The 18,232-nt window shown below is 36.7% G+C and overlaps 1 protein-coding gene across 2 annotated transcripts in view; it reads right to left on the bottom strand.

Annotated features, from left to right (window-relative positions):
* Nucleotides 1-18,232, bottom strand: part of CDK5RAP2 (CDK5 regulatory subunit associated protein 2) — a 538,634-nt gene that overhangs the window by 503,825 nt on the left and 16,577 nt on the right. For both annotated transcript variants that reach the window (XM_053695716.1, XM_053695717.1), the window contains exons 2-5: nt 11,982-12,049; nt 5,224-5,291; nt 3,432-3,542; nt 2,908-2,984 (exon numbers count right to left, since the gene is read on the bottom strand). In XM_053695716.1, coding sequence (XP_053551691.1) covers nt 2,908-2,984; nt 3,432-3,542; nt 5,224-5,291; nt 11,982-12,049 — 324 coding nt within the window. The remainder of the gene's footprint in view (nt 1-2,907; nt 2,985-3,431; nt 3,543-5,223; nt 5,292-11,981; nt 12,050-18,232) is intronic.

Raw genomic sequence — 18,232 nt, 5'->3', positions numbered from 1 at the left:
AGCTAGCTTAAGGGTTTTAAGCTTGTTCATAATTTCATCCAATGGAGCTGTGCGAATGGTCTCTTCCAGAGACTCAAACCAGAATGCCGCCGCAGCAGTAACAGGCGCAATGCATGCAAGGGGTTGTAATATAAAACCTTGTTGAACAAACATTTTCTTAAGGTAACCCTCTAACTTTTTATCCATTGGATCTGAAAAAGCACAGCTATCCTCCACCGGGATAGTGGTGCGCTTAGCCAAAGTAGAAACTGCTCCCTCCACCTTAGGGACCGTCTGCCATAAGTCCCGTGTGGTGGCGTCTATTGGAAACATTTTTCTAAATATAGGAGGTGGTGAAAAGGGCACACCGGGTCTATCCCACTCCTTGTTAACAATTTCTGTAAGCCTTTTAGGTATAGGAAAAACGTCAGTACACACCGGTACCGCAAAATATTTATCCAGCCTACATACTTTCTCTGGAATTGCAACCGTGTTACAATCATTCAGAGCCGCTAATACCTCCCCTAGCAATACGCGGAGGTTCTCAAGCTTAAATTTAAAATTTGAAATCTCTGAATCCAGTTTACCCGGATCAGACCCGTCACCCACAGAATGAAGCTCTCCGTCCTCATGTTCTGCAAATTGTGACGCAGTATCAGACATGGCTCTACCATTATCAGTGCGCTCTGTTCTAACTCCAGAGTGATCGCGCTTACCTCTTAATTCTGGCAATTTAGACAGTACTTCTGTCATAACAGTAGCCATGTCTTGCAAAGTGATTTGTATGGGCCGCCCTGATGTACTTGGCGCCACAATATCACGCACCTCCTGAGCGGGAGGCGAAGGTACTGACACGTGAGGAGAGTTAGTCGGCATAACTTCCCCCTCGTTGTCTGGTGATAATTTCTTAACATATAAAGTTTGACTTTTATTTAAAGTGACATCTATACATTGAGTGCACAAATTTCTATTGGGCTCCACATTGGCCTTTAAACATAGTGAACAAAGAGATTCATCTGAGTCAGACATGTTTAAACAAACTAGCAATGAGACTAGCAAACTTGGAAATACTTTTCAAAATTAATTTACAAGTAATATAAAAAACGTTACTGTGCCTTTAAGAAGCACAGAAAAACCAACACAGTTGAAATAACAATGATCAAAAATAGTTATAGCAACCAAATTTTCACAGTAAATGTATTAAATTAGCAAAGGATTGCACCCACCAGCAAATGGATGATTAACCCCTTAGTACCCAAAAACGGATAACAATTATATAATTAACGTTTTTCTCACAGTCAAATACACTGTCACAGGACTACTGTGACTGATTACCTCCCTCAAAATGGATTTTGAAGACCCCTGAGCTCTCTAGAGACGATCTGGATCATGGAGGATGAAGTAGACAGATTGTGACTGGATTTTTACTGTGTAAAAAAGCGCTAAAATAGGCCCCTCCCACTCATATTACAACAGTGGGGAAGCTCAGAAACTGTTTCTATGCAGAAAACAAAAATGGCCATGTGGTAAAAATCATGCCCTAATAAGTTTTATCACCAAGTACCTCACAAAAACGATTAACAAGCCAGTAAAACGTTTTAAACATACATTTAACAGTTATGTATTATTATTTACAAGCCTGCTACCAGTTGCTTTTACTGCAGTTAAGGCTCATACATTATTTCAGTATTTACAGTATTTTCAGAGTCAATTCCATTCCTTAGAAAATACATTCAGTGCACACACACACATCAGCCTGATACCAGTCGCTATCGCTGCATTTAAGGCTGAACTTACTTTACAATGGTATCAGCAGTATTTTCTCAGTCAATTCCATTCCTCATAAAATAAATTACTGCGCATACCTCATTTGTTGCAGGGGAGCCCTGCATGCTATTCCCCTTCTCTGAAGTTACCTCACTCCTCAGATGAGAAACAGCCAGTGGATCTTAGTTACTTCTGCTAAGACCATAGAAAAAAACCCAGGCAGATTCTTCTTCTAAAGCTGCCTGAGAATAAACAGCACACTCCGGTGCCATTTAAAAATAACAAACTTTTGATTGTAGATATAAACTAAGTTAAAAAACACCACAGATCTCTCACAGCTTCCTTTTTAGTTAGGCTGCAAGAGAATGACTGAGTATGATAGGTGAGGGGAGGAGCTATATAGCAAGCTCTGCTGGGTAATTCTCTTGCAGTTTCCTGTTAGGAAGAGAAATATTCCATAAGTAATGGATGACCCGTGGACTGACTACACTTAACAGGAGAAATAATAACAAAAACCTGCTATATTGGTCAAAATTTTTGCTAAAAATAACATGTCTGGATTGAGGTCAGAGACTTCAAGGCACTAAAAGGTTTATTTATGGAACAATGGAAAATGTATTGATTTTATTTTGAAATGAACTTGACTTAGTTTTTGTTTTGCTAAAGCTAAAAATCCTGGTGATCTGTAGGTGAAAATGCAAATACCCTGAACTGAGTTAACATATCCATATGAAAATAAGGAGATGAGAACATGATTCAGTTTATATTACCTGTGCTAGCCTTATAATAATAACTAGTATTTATATAGCGCCTTTCTCCCACTGGGACTCAAAGCGCTTTTTCAGCACTTGCTCTCGGAATTAACCAAATCGGAAGCTGAATAGTAATAGTTGTTATTATTACCCAATTTAATGGTACTCATTTTATCGACTTTGGAAGGATGAAGGGCTGAGTCGTCCCTGCCGGGATTTGAACCTGTGACCTTGGATCTTTTAAACAGGCTTTTCTATAGTCAGGGAATTTACAGACTGAGCTACCTCACTAGCCTTTCTGTAAGCATCAATACATTTTTTAATCTGGGCGATAAATTCCATTGGATTATATATTAACAAAAGGGAGGTAGCTACAAGCTTTGGTAAGCATAGACAACAAGAAACTTACGAAGCTTTGACAAGAAGGTTTTGTTTCTCCTGAAGGTCGTGTTTTAAACTTTCAACTTCAACTTTTAATTCAATGTTCTGTAAAAACCCAAAACAAAAACATCACACACCTGTTACATAATTATAACTTCTTGTGATAGTGTTCATCATAGGTAAGATCAAGCACCATTAGGTACATTCGCATGAATGGTGGAAAACTATCCTCCTAATAATGATAGCTGTCTCACAAGTGCCTACAAAAATCTAATGTATTTGTCTATTTTTCTTTTCTCTTAACACGTTAACCTTCAATATCCCTGACTTTACTAAGCTTGCAATATTTCGGCAAACAGGTTAAAAGCCTCACTTTGGAGACCAACTATTTTGGACAAATCTCACTAATTCCAATATCAGAAGGGATACATCTCTAGAGACATTCTCGGAGGTTGGGGGAGGTACATAATATTTCTGGCCCAATGACAGTAATATAGTAATTGTATTCATGCTATATGTTATGGTTAAGAAGACAATAAAAGTCTCAGATACCATTCTGTACAATTCTTCACTGCTGCTGTCACACTTCTGTTGGACTTGCTCCTCCAGGAAATAAATACGAAGCTTCAGGTTGAAGTTTTCTTTTTTCAAGTCAGCTATTTGCTGAAAAATGAAGAGAAAATGAATACAAAGTTGATATAGGTCATTTGTTTTTCAATTTTTAATACAATTGAGTGTCTTTAGTGAAGCCTACCAGCAAATTAGTCAGTGCCTAATAAGTTTAGATATTATTATTATTATTACTGCATTATTATTATTATTATTATTGCATTATTATTATTATTATTGCATTATTATTATTATTACTGCATTATTATTATTATTATTACTGCATTATTATTATTATTATTATTGCATTATTATTATTATTATTATTATTGCATTATTATTATTATTATTATTATTGCATTATTATTATTATTATTATTATTACTGCATTATTATTATTATTATTATTATTACTGCATTATTATTATTATTATTGCATTATTATTATTATTATTGCATTATTATTATTATTATTATTGCATTATTATTATTATTATTATTATTATTGCATTATTATTATTATTACTGCATTATTATTATTATTATTACTGCATTATTTTTATTATTATTATTATTACTGCATTATTATTATTATTATTATTATTACTGCATTATTATTATTATTATTATTATTATTATTAAAGGACCATTAAATAAGTAAAACTGCATAATTAACTAACACATAATAAAAAAGACAAATTTCAGTTGTTTCTATTTTCCGACCCCTTGCATCACGTGACGTCTGTCAATCACAAAATGCATATATGTATAAACTGTGAATATTTGCAAATGCTCAGAAGGAGCTAATGCCTCATAAAGTGTGCACATAAAAAGAATGTGAAAATTCTGATAATGGAAGTGATATGGAAAGTTGTTTAAAATTGCTGCTCTATCTAAATCATGAAAGTTTAATTTTGACTTTAGTGTTACTTTAAAGGTACAGTACACTGTAAAATTGTTTTATATTAATGTATTTCAATGACTTATACCAGCTGCAGAGTATAAAATGTAGGAGAAATTTCATTTTCAGGTTTATTTGTCTATATGAATTAGCTGGTTTTGTGCTTTTACAATGGGCTGAGCATCAGGTAATATCATATCTTATTATGTTATCACTTTGTGTACCCACACTACACACACTTGCTTCCTTATCTTATATTTTGTCTAAAAAACTAAAGCTCAATACATAGAGAGAACAATGGAAAATTATCATTTTATTACTTAACTATCCTGCACCCCACTGAGAGTGTAATTTCTTCTGCTGGCTGAGTTTACTTAGGCTATTGAATAGCCGAGACTCCAGATCCAAACTTTCCGTATAGGTTGGGATACCACAAGCTAAATCAGCAATTTCAAATGCCAAAATAGGGGTAAAGGATCTACTTGTAAACAATTTATTACACTCCAGCAGGTAAAATGGATCAATGGAAATAACATAAATGGGAGTACGTTTTTTCGGTGAACTCTCCCTTTAATCTCAGAAACACTAAACTTGTTTGTTTAACATATGTACCTATAATTGATATTCTTGAGATTAGATTTACCAAAACCTACAACTAATTTTAAGAGCCCATTTACCTTAACAAAATATCTGATCCCTTTAAAACACACAGCTTATGATTGCCCCCTGATAATAATAATAATAATCGTTGTGTAACATACTCTCTATAGTCTTACACCTTCTCCTTACAACAGCAAATGAATACAGTTATCTTATTTATTAAACTGAACTCACCATCTCAAAATCCTTCATTGTGTGGGCCCTGTTCACAGACAGTCTATTATTAATGTAACTGCCAAAACCTTAAAGAGAAAATATATATATATACAAAATGAATGCAGATAGTGGCAATCCCCTTTAACAAATAAGAATTATTAACAATACACAGTGGGCAGTGAGACACTGTATGGTTTAAGGGTATGCAGGGGTGGAAATTTAACTTTACAACTGGCTATACAATACTTCATTTCATAGAATGGTTTCAAATCCTGTGCCTTGGTACCCTCTGAAAACCTTCTTATAAATTAAAATCTCAATGTTATAAATTGTTTCTAGCAACAGAAATCCATCTATCTTAGTAGTGGTTACAGTCATTTTTGAAATGCCCTCTTAGATAAAACAAAAAAAACATTATGAAAATGTCACTTGAGGTGCTACTCAAAATAAATCCGTGTTTGTGGTTACATGTTAAAGATAGCATATCCAAACTTACTATTCTGGAGGAGAAATATACATATGTAATTAAAGGGACAGTCAACACCAAAATTGTTATTGTTTAAAAAGATATATAATGCCTTTACTACCCATTTGTCAGCTTTGCACAACCAACATTGATATTAATATACCTTATAACATTTAAACCTTTACATTTCTGCCTGTTTCTAAGCCACTACAGACAGCCTCTTATAACATTTTTATTAGCTTTTCATAACAGGAGACTGCTAGTTCATGTGGGCCATATAAATAACATTGTACTCACGCTCCATTGGTTGTGGAGATTTCTCTCAGTGATACTCAAAGCGCTCGCTCTCGGAATTAACCAAATCGGCAGCTGAATAGTAATAGTTGTTATTATTACCCAATTTAATGGTACTCATTTTATCGATCTCGGAAGGACAAAGGGCTGAGTCGGCCCTGCCGGGATTTGAACCTGTGACCTTGGATCTTTTAAACAGGCTTTTTGTAGTCAGGGCATTTACCAACTGAGCTACCTCACCGATCTTAATAAACAGATAATAAACAGTCATGTGATCAAGGTTCTGTCAAAAGAGGCTTAGATACAAGGTAATCACAGAGGTTGAATGTATATTAATATAACCATCTTGGTTGTGCTAAACTGGGGAATGGGTAATAAAGGGATTATCTATATTTTTAAACAATACAAATATTGGAGTTGACTGTCCCTTTAAATCTTTTTTTCCCTTAAATATATCTTTATTGAGGTTTACAAAGTATACAATAACAAGCACAAAAATATATAATAAACAGTGCGATTAGATTTCACAAACTCAAATAATTGTATCATAATCATTAGAAAGGCAATTGTAATATCTTACTAGTTCTCAAAATAAATGTGTGAGTATAAGAAAAGGGTCTACGAGTTATCAACAGGACACAATAAGAAATGGGTGAATACTGAGCCAGTAACAGTTTAAAATCAAATCAAGGACAGATAAGGTGTCCATTCAACTGATAAATATCAAATGCTAGTAGCCATAACACTTTAAAGTACCTTTGTATCTGATAAAATGATAAACATAATGGACACATTGTTGATATGTTTGCTTTGGAGATTTTTATAAAGAAAGGACATTATGTCAAGAAACTGATATTAGTTTAACATATATGATATATTATTAGAGTATACCTTCACTAATGTTTACTATGTCGCTAAGTTAAATTAAATGATATATTCAAAAGTAAATTTGAAAGACCAAAGCCGATAGAGACGATTGCATCTTAGGGAGAAAGAAAGCAAGGGGAAGAAAAACTGGGAAAGGCATCTGCTAAATTTCACCTTCTCCCTTCGTCTATCAGCCCCCTCCCCCGTGTCCATTATAATAGGAACACTTGAATGTTTATATACATGTATCATTTGTCAACTATAAATGATCTATTCTGTAAGTTTGCCCACTACACCTGATTATCCATAGAGGCAACTGTTTTGTCTTTGTTTTTTTGTATAACACGTAAAATGTTTGTTTCTTACTCAATATGAACAATATCTGGATTGTTTAAAATAACGTAAAACACTTTGCCCAGAAGGCAAAAGATAAAAAGGCACAATCATTGGCATTAGTGACTTGATAAAGATTTTATATTCAATGCCTTTTTATACTTGTGGTTTGCGGTTTGATTTTTAGGTCTTCTTATATTTTGTAATATGTACATTCTGCTTAATAAAGTTGGAAACTTAAAAAATAAAAGGAACAAACAAGTAGAAAATCTCTCTGCAGGGGATTGGAGATCTACTGATCATTTGTGTTCTCTTTAAAGAAGGTATCCCACTGTGTCCAAATCATTATATATGTATCAATAGTACCTAATGAGGTGTAAACAAATTCTTCCATTCTCCTAATACCTACCTAATACTTGAAGCCAACCAGGAGATTTCTCTCGTAACCAAGTTCTCGCCAGGGCTAATTTGCATGCTAAGAGAATTACTGATAGACCTTTGTTTCAATCTTAGCCCACCTAGATTGTGGTGAAACAAGGATATATATATATATATATATATTAGGAACTAAATTAGGAGTACAACCAAAGGAACACACTCTGAAGACCTGCTCCCACAAGGCCTAATAATGGGGCATTCCCACCAAACATAAAATCACACTTTCTCCAACACTTTTGAGATTTATCTGGGAAAATGTGATGAAAAAGCATGGGGGACCTGACTAAAATTTTTAAAATAAAGCTCATTAGAGCGTAACACAGTGAACAGCTTTTTTGCTCATTGGTAGATTTAATGAGATTTTACACCTTTCGGACAATTAAGCAAAGAAATATAATGGAATGAAAGATTTAAATAATTGGGTCCCATTTTTCCACATGACCTCCCAAGAGGAGAGGTTTCCGGAGTCAGTGCTAGGAAAACCCCAAACACACACAGAAGAGAATAGATCCTTATAAGTTCAAATTGATATATTTTAGGAACCTGCATTTGACATACTATCTCAGTGTATAAAAGAATATAATTAGATTAATGTAGATCACCAATCACAAAGAGTCCTAGTTCTTCCCAAATGTTACTATGAACTCTGGAACTCCAGTTATTAGGCTTCTAATGAAATGGAGAGGGCCAACACTGGCTCCTGTCAAACAATTTTTTTTTAATCTTTGTTTAAACTTTATACAGGACAATGAAGAGAAAAAATTAAGTAACTTTTATTATTGCTGGCTCAGTACAGTAAAGAAAAAAAGAAATTAAAACAAGAACCAGTATAACTACACGGCATATCAGGATATATGTGCATAAATATAGCATTTTAACACAGATAAGCTTTAATAAGATACATATATCTGGTTAGTATACTTTGTTATTGCTCTTTTTATATTATATCCCCTCACATTATATTATATTCTCTCAAAAATGGAGAGGTAAAAAATTGGGTGCAAAATTGGTTTTTGTATTTCAATCTTTTCAGTTTTATTAAACATTTTCCATTTCTTAAAAAATATCTCAACCTCTTTCTCTGAGGTAACATCTGTCTCAAATTGTTTAATAATCAATATATCAAATCATTTATTTAGCATTTGGGCAAGATTAGGGGAACTTTAAGATGCTTTTAGAATAATTTCTCCACACCAACACTACTAAATGTAACACTTCTGATTCTTCACTTTAGAGCCAATAAGAGATCTTTGGCCAGAACTTTTTAATTTTAACAGACATACAAATCCTCAGTCAAATTACTACATTTTACACGTAACATTATTTTACCTCTCCATTTTGAAATTAGACTTGGCATTAGGTATGAGTATACAACAACCTAATATGCAACTCTCTGTAAGTTGAGGACAACAAGACTTCCTTAACCCTTTTTTACACTCAACTATTTCTCTATGCTTATTGTATTTTGTAATACATCTTTTAACTTACAAAATATTAAACATATTTTGATTGTATGTATATATGTATATGTATATATATATATATATATATATATATATATATATATATATATATATATATATATATATATATATATATATATATATATATATATATATATATATATATATATATATATATATATATATATATATATATATATATATATATATATATATATATATATATATATATAATCTTCAGCAAAAACAGGAACCAGACAGGATTCCTTCAAAAACAGGGGTCAAATTTATTGACGTTTCGGGGAGTAAACCTCCCCTTCCTCAGAACATATTCCCCTTAATCCCCGAAACGTCAATAAATTTGACCCCTGTTTTTGAAGAAATCCTGACTGGTTCCTGTTTTTGCTGAAGATTGTTTATTTCACAGAACCTTCAGGTGGTTGTCTCATGGAGGGCAGATTCACATAGTGTGGCATGTATGTATTCAAACTTTCCTGAGAAGTAAGAAATGGCAACAGGCGAGAAAAAGCTTAACTATTTTCCCCTCTGGGGTAGTAAATTATAACCCCTAACCAGTAAACTATAGTGATGGGTGTATATATTTATTTATTATCTATAGAGCACAAGATTACAAGTGGCGCGCTAACGTTATCTAAATTAGCGCTCGGCGGGTTAGTGTGACTGAAGACCTCACGTAAAGGGTTAGGGCTAAAAATAAATGTGCATCAAACACAACCTTAATACATTAAAATAAAGTGTTACACTCACATATACACTTTCTAATAATTATTATTCATAGAAATATTAAAACTTTTTATAAGTGTTAAAAATGATATGGTATATGATAAGGTATGTGAATGGAAAGGGCTATAATGTGTGTATACGATAGATAGATAGATAGATAGATAGATAAACAGTCAGGGTGGATTTGCACTCACATCTCAAAAGAAACAGCAACTGGCAGGAAAAATAAATAGTATCCAATATAGTAAATATCCGCACTCACTGGACTTGTGTCAATTGTGATATTTATTATAGTGATGTTTCAGAACAACAATGGACCTTCTTCAGACATTTGACACTCGTCCAGTGAGTGTGGATCTTTACTATATATATATATATATATATATATATATATATACAGGGAGTGCAGAATTATTAGGCAAGTTGTATTTTTGAGGATTAATTTTATTATTGAACAACAACCATGTTCTCAATGAACCCAAAAAACTCATTAATATCAAAGCTGAATAGTTTTGGAAGTAGTTTTTAGTTTGTTTTTAGTTATAGCTATTTTAGGGGGATATCTGTGTGTGCAGGTGACTATTACTGTGCATAATTATTAGGCAACTTAACAAAAAACAAATATATACCCATTTAAATTATTTATTTTTACCAGTGAAACCAATATAACATCTCAACATTCACAAATATACATTTCTGACATTCAAAAACAAAACAAAAACAAATCAGTGACCAATATAGCCACCTTTCTTTGCAAGGACACTCAAAAGCCTGCCATCCATGGATTCTGTCAGTGTTTTGATCTGTTCACCATCAACATTGCGTGCAGCAGCAACCACAGCCTCCCAGACACTGTTCAGAGAGGTGTACTGTTTTCCCTCCTTGTAAATCTCACATTTGATGATGGACCACAGGTTCTCAATGGGGTTCAGATCAGGTGAACAAGGAGGCCATGTCATTAGATTTTCTTCTTTTATACCCTTTCTTGCCAGCCACGCTGTGGAGTACTTGGACGCGTGTGATGGAGCATTGTCCTGCATGAAAATCATGTTTTTCTTGAAGGATGCAGACTTCTTCCTGTACCACTGCTTGAAGAAGGTGTCTTCCAGAAACTGGCAGTAGGACTGGGAGTTGAGCTTGACTCCATCCTCAACCCAAAAAGGCCCCACAAGCTCATCTTTGATGATACCAGCCCAAACCAGTACTCCACCTCCACCTTGCTGGCGTCTGAGTTGGACTGGAGCTCTCTGCCCTTTACCAATCCAGCCACGGGCCCATCCATCTGGCCCATCAAGACTCACTCTCATTTCATCAGTCCATAAAACCTTAGAAAAATCAGTCTTGAGATATTTCTTGGCCCAGTCTTGACGTTTCAGCTTGTGTGTCTTGTTCAGTGGTGGTCGTCTTTCAGCCTTTCTTACCTTGGCCATGTCTCTGAGTATTGCACACCTTGTGCTTTTGGGCACTCCAGTGATGTTGCAGCTCTGAAATATGGCCAAACTGGTGGCAAGTGGCATCTTGGCAGCTGCACGCTTGACTTTTCTCAGTTCATGGGCAGTTATTTTGCGCCTTGGTTTTTCCACACGCTTCTTGCGACCCTGTTGACTATTTTGAATGAAACGCTTGATTGTTCGATGATCACGCTTCAGAAGCTTTGCAATTTTAAGAGTGCTGCATCCCTCTGCAAGATATCTCACTATTTTTGACTTTTCTGAGCCTGTCAAGTCCTTCTTTTGACCCATTTTGCCAAAGGAAAGGAAGTTGCCTAATAATTATGCACACCTGATATAGGGTGTTGATGTCATTAGACCACACCCCTTCTCATTACAGAGATGCACATCACCTAATATGCTTAATTGGTAGTAGGCTTTCGAGCCTATACAGCTTGGAGTAAGACAACATGCATAAAGAGGATGATGTGGTCAAAATACTCATTTGCCTAATAATTCTGCACTCCCTGTATATATATATATATATATATATATATATATATATATATATATATATATATATATATACATACACACACTAAATAAAATAATCTATTGTATAAGAACATTACTATATCTATATAAAAAAAAACGTGCTAAAACTCTTGACTTTCAGTGATTAAGTCAGAAAATGTCTTCCCTATAGAAGTTGACTTAATTTCCTCATCATTCCATACATACCGCTACTGCCTGTAAAATGATCCTGAGGCCCTCCTTCTGCAGCATCAAACAACATAGATATCTGTGCACTGGAAAATATAAACACACATTTTAAAAATGAATTAAATAGCTCTGGGCTTGACAAAAACTAGGGACCCAAGTATCCAAGTATTTTGCTTCAAACATAACTTTTTCAGATTATTCTACATAAAAAGTAAATTTATGCTTACCTGATAAATTGATTTCATCTATGATACGACGAGTCCACGGATTCATCCTTTACTTGTGGGATATTATCCTCCTGCTAACAGGAAGTGGCAAAGAGCACCACAGCAGAGCTGTCTATATAGCTCCTACCTTAGCTCCTACCTTAGCTCCACCCCCCAGTCATTCGACCGAAGGTACAGGAAGAAAAAGGAGAAACTAAAAGGTGCAGAGGTGACTGAAGTTTTAAATCAAAAAAATATAATCCGTCTTAAATTGACAGGGCGGGCTGTGGACTCGTCGTATCATAGAAGAAATCAATTTATCAGGTAAGCATAAATTTACTTTTCTTCTATAAGATATGACGAGTCCACGGATTCATCCTTTACTTGTGGGATACAATACCAAAGCTACAGGACACGGATGAACGGGAGGGACAAGACAGATGCCTAAACAGAAGGCACCACTGCTTGAAGAACTTTTCTCCCAAAAATAGCCTCCGAAGAAGCAAAAGTATAAAATTTGTAAAATTTGGAAAAGGTATGAAGTGAAGACCAAGTCGCAGCCTTACAAATCTGTTCAACAGAAGCATCATTTTTAAAAGCCCATGTGGAAGCCTCCGCTCTAGTAGAGTGAGCTGTAATCCTTTCAGGAGGCTGCTGTCCAGCAGTCTCATATGCCAAACGGATGATGCTTTTCTGCCAAAAAGAGAGGTAGCCGTAGCTTTTTGACCTCTAAGTCTTCCAGAATAGACAAGAAACAGAGAAGATGTTTGACGGAAATCTTTGGTTGCTTGCAAGTAAAACTTCAAAGCACGAACCACGTACAAGTTGTGCAACAGATGCTCCTTCTTAGAGGAAGGATTAGGACACAGGGAAGGAACAACAATTTCCTGATTAATATTCTTATTAGTAACAACCTTAGGAAGGAATCCAGGTTTGGTACGCAAAACAAGATAAGGCGAGTTGCATTGCAATGCAGATAGTTCAGAAACTCTTCGAGCCGAAGAGATAGCAACTAAAAACAGAACTTTCCAAGATAGAAGCTTAATATCTATGGAATGCATAGGTTTAAACGGAACCCCTTGAAGAACTTTAAGAACTAAATTCAAGCTCCAAAGTGGAGCAATAGGTTTAAACACAGGCTTGATTCTAACCAAAGCCTGACAAAACGACTGAACGTCTGGAACATCAGCCAGACGCTTGTACAGTAAAATTGATAAAGCAGATATCTGTCCCTTTAAGGAACTAGCTGAAAACCTCTTCTCCAATCCTTCTTGGAGAAAGGACAAAATCCTAGGAATACTAATCTTACTCCATGAGTAGCCTTTGGATTCGCACCAATAAAGATATTTACGCCATACCTTATGATAAATTTTCCTAGTGACAGGCTTTCGAGCCTGAATCAAGGTATCTATGACCAACTCAGAGAATCCCCGCTTAGATAAAATCAAGCGTTCAATCTCCAGGCAGTCAGCCGCAGAGAAACTAGATTTGGATGCTGGAACGGACCTTGAATGAGAAGGTCCTGTCTCAGAGGCAGTGTCCATGGTGGTAGAGATGACATTTCCACCAGGTCTGCATACCAAGTCCTGCACGACCACGCAGGTGCTATCAAAATCACCGAAGCCCTCTCCTGTTTGATTCTGGCAATCAGAAGAGGAAGGAGAGGAAATGGCGGAAACACATAAGCCAGATTGAACGACCAAGGTACTGCTAGAGCATCTATCAGTACTGCTTGGGGATCCCTTGATCTGGACCCGTAACAAGGAAGTTTGGCATTCTGACGAGATGCCATCAGATCCAATTCTGGTGTGCCCCATTGATGAATCAATTGTGCAAACACCTCCGGATGGAGTTCCCACTCCCCCGGATGAAAAGTCTGACGACTTAGAAAATCCGCTTCCCAGTTCTCCACTCCTGGGATATAGATTGCTGATAGATGGCAAGAGTGAGTCTCTGCTCATCGAATTATTTTGGAAACCTCTATCATCGCTAGAGAACTCTTTGTTCCCCCTTGATGATTGATATATGCTACAGTTGTGATATTGTCCGACTGGAATCTTATGAATCTGACCGAAGCCAGCTGAGGCCACGCCTGAAGCGCGTTGAATATCGCTCTCAGTTCTAGAATATTTATTGGAAGGAGAGCCTGCTCCTGAGTCCACACACCCTGTGCTTTCAGGGAATTCCAGACTGCACCCCAGCCCAATAGGCTGGCGTCCGTCGTCACTATGACCCATGGTGGCCTGCGGAAACACATTCCCTGGGACAGATGATACTGTGACAACCACCAAAGAAGAGTCTCTCTGGTCTCTTGATCCAGATTTATCTGAGGAGATAAATTTGCATAATCCCCATTCCACTGTTTGAGCATGCATAGTTGCAGTGGTCTGAGATGCAAGTGAGCAAATGGAACTATGTCTATTGCCGCTACCATTAGTCCAATTACCTCCATACATTGAGCCACTGACGGCCGAGGAATGGAATGAAGTGCTCTGCAGGTGGTTAAAATCTTTGATTTTCTGACCTCCGTCAGAAAAATTTTCATGTTCACCGAATCTATCAGAGTTCCCAGGAATGGAACTCATGTGAGAGGGATAAGTGAACTCTGTTTTACGTTCACCTTCCACCCGTGAGATCTTAGAAAAGCCAACACGATGTCCATGTGAGATTTGACTAGTTGGTAAGTTGACGCCTGAATTAAGATATCGTCCAGCTAAGGCGCCACTGCTATGCCCCGTGGCCTTAGAACCGCCAGAAGGGACCCTAGCACTTTTCTGGGAGCTGTGGCCAACCCGAAGGGAAGAGCCACAAACTGGTAATGCTTGTCCAGAAAGGCGAACCTGAGGAACCGGTGATCTTTGTGGATAGGAATGTGAAGATACGCATCCTTCAAATCCACGGTGGTCATATATTGACCCTCCTGGATCATTGGTAAAATAGTCCGAATGGTCTCCATCTTGAAGGATGGGACTCTGAGAAATTTGTTTAGGATCTTGAGATCTAAAATCGGTCTGAAGGTTTCCTCTTTTTTGGGAACCACGAACAGATTGGAGTAAAACCCCTGCCCCTGTTCTGCTTTTGGAACTGGGCAGATAACCCCCATAGTATATAGGTCTTCTACACAGTGTAAGAACGCCTCTCTTTTTGTCTGGTTTACAGACGACCGTGAAAGATGAAATCTCCCCCTTGGAGGAGAATCTTTGAAGTCTAGAAAATACCCTTGGGTCACGATTTCTAAAGCCCAGGAGTCTTGAACATCTCTTGCCCAGGCCTGAGCAAAGAGAGAAAGTCTGCCCCCTACTAGTTTCGGTCCGGATCGGGGGCTGCCCCTTCATGCTGTCTTGGTGGCAGCAGCGGGCTTCTTGGCCTGTTTACCCTTATTCCAGGTCTGGTTAGGTCTCCAGACTGACTTGGATTGAGCAAAATTCCCCTCCTGCTTTGCGGCAGGGGAGGAGGTAAAGGGACCACCTTTGAAGTTTCGAAAGGAACGAAAATTATTTTGTTTGGTCCTCATCTTATTTGACTTACCCTGAGGAAGGGCATGTTCTTTTCCTCCAGTGATGTCGGAAATGATCTCTTTCAGTTCAGGCCCGAATAGGGTCTTACCCTTGAAAGGAATAGCTAAAAGCTTAGATTTTGATGACACATCAGCAGACCAGAACTTAAAAGGGACAGTCTAGGCCAAAATAAACTTTCATGATTCAGATAGAGCATGTAATTTTAAAACAATTTTCCAATTTACTTTTATCACCAATTTTGCTTTGTTCTCTTGGTATTCTTAGTTGAAAGCTTAACCTAGGAGGTTCATATGCTAATTTCTTAGACCTTGAAGCCCACCTCTTTCAGATTGCATTTTAACAGTTTTTCATCACTAGAGGGTGTTAGTTCACATATTTCATATAGATAACACTGTGCTCGTGCACGTGAATATATCTGGGAGCAGGCACTGATTGGCTAGACTGCAAGTCTGTCAAAAGAACTGAAAAAAGGGGCAGTTTGCAGAGGCTTAGATACAAGATAATCACAGAGGTTAAAAGTGTATTATTATAGCTGTGTTGGTTATGCAAAACTGGGAAATGGGTAATAAAGGGATTATCTATCTTTTAAAACAATAAAAATTCTGGTGTAGACTGTCCCTTTAAGCCATAATGCTCTACGCGCTAAAATGGCAAAACCTGAATTCTTTGCTGCTAATTTTAATCACCTCTTTCACTTTACCCTTCCTAGTACTTAGAGTAGACAAAGAGAATGAATGGGGGGGTGGAGTCAAGGGAGGAGCTATATAGACAGCTCTGCTGTGGTGCTCTTTGCCACTTCCTGTTAGCAGGAGGATAATATCCCACAAGTAAAGGATGAATCCGTGGACTCGTCGTATCTTATAGAAGAAACACTATGCAATAAAACATACTGTAGTTTTGTGCTTCTTCTAATTTACATAATTCAATGAGAGATTTAGTTGAAACAACATAATGGTCTCATATACTTCAATTTACACATTAAAGGGACACTAAACCCAAATTTCTTTATTTCATGATTCAGATAGAGCAGCAATTTTAAGCAACTTTCGAATTTACTCCTATTATCAATATTTATTCTCTCTTGCTATCATTATTTAAAAAGCAGGAATGTAAAACTTAGGAGCTGGCCCATTTTTGTTTCAGAACCTGGGTTACACTTGCTTATTGGTGGCTAAATGTAGCAATCAATAAGCAAGCACTATCCAGGGTGCTGGATCCCTTTAATGCCTTTGTTGTATTAAGAGAGTCATTTATAAGAGTACAATGATTCATTAATAGCATATTTATAATATTATATGCCTAAAGGAGCATCCTCAGGTACAGGGCTTGATATAATATTGCTATTTACACTTTATATAATTATATGATATTATATCTGAAGCAGCCATAAGTTAACTTTCAAATAAAATTAAATATATATATATATATATATACGCATACGAAGAGAGAAGCGCTCTACCAGGAACGAACAACAGCTCAGTGGCTTGTTCTATGGCGATTTACCACCCGGAAGCAGCCTCTTTTAGACCAGTGTGCTTTTCACAGAAGAAGACTTTCCTGAAGTATATCAGTCTGATCCCACCAATTAAGGTCAGTCCAGCCCTGAAATACCAGGCAATTCTCCTCTGAACAAGGAACATGACAACCCCAGACGATCGTTTCGGCCTCCTATGGGCCTCGTCAGTGAGGTGCAGCCACATTCCTCTAAGCACACTGGGCAAGGAGTCCACGTCTGGTTTCCCCCATCACCCATATGGAGACTTCCCCAGGGTCATATTAATTTGCATACAAAGAGAGAAGCGCTCTACCAGGTACGAACAACAGCTCTATGGCAATTTACCACCCGGAAGCAGCCTCTGGGGTTGTCATGTTCCTTGTTCAGAGGAGAATTGCCTGGTATTTTGGGGCTGGACTGACCTTAATTGGCGGGATCAGACTGATATACTTCAGCAAAATTTTCCTTTGTGAAAAGCACACTGGTCTAAAAGAGGCTGCTTCCGGGTGGTAAATCGCCATAGAACTAGCTGATGTTCGTTCCTGGTAGAGAGCGCGCGTGTGTGTGTGTGTGTATGTGTGTGTATGTGTGTGTATGTGTGTATGTGTGTATGTGTGTGTGTGTGTATGTGTGTGTGTGTGTGTATGTGTATATATATATATATATATATATATATATATATATATATATATATATATATATATATATATATATATATATATATATATATATATATCTCTGCAAAACAGATTAAATACATGAATACATATACACACACACAAACATACACTGAGTACTTCCCACAGAAATATTTAATGGGAACACCATTGAGCTGATTTCACCGACTACCTCGCTAAAATGTAAGCAAATAATAAAAGTGACATTGTACGCTAGATTTTTCTTTGCATAAATGTTTTGTAGATGATCCATTTATATAGCCCATCCGGGAGTGTTTTGTAAAAATGTATAGTTTTGCTTATTTTTTTTAATAACATTGTGCTGATTTTCAGACTCCTAACCAAACCCCAACATTTTAGATGTATACTGATG

Source organism: Bombina bombina, chromosome 12, assembly GCF_027579735.1.
Source record: "Bombina bombina isolate aBomBom1 chromosome 12, aBomBom1.pri, whole genome shotgun sequence".
Lineage (NCBI taxonomy): Eukaryota > Metazoa > Chordata > Amphibia > Anura > Bombinatoridae > Bombina > Bombina bombina.
This window is presented reverse-complemented; position numbering and strand designations above follow the sequence as displayed.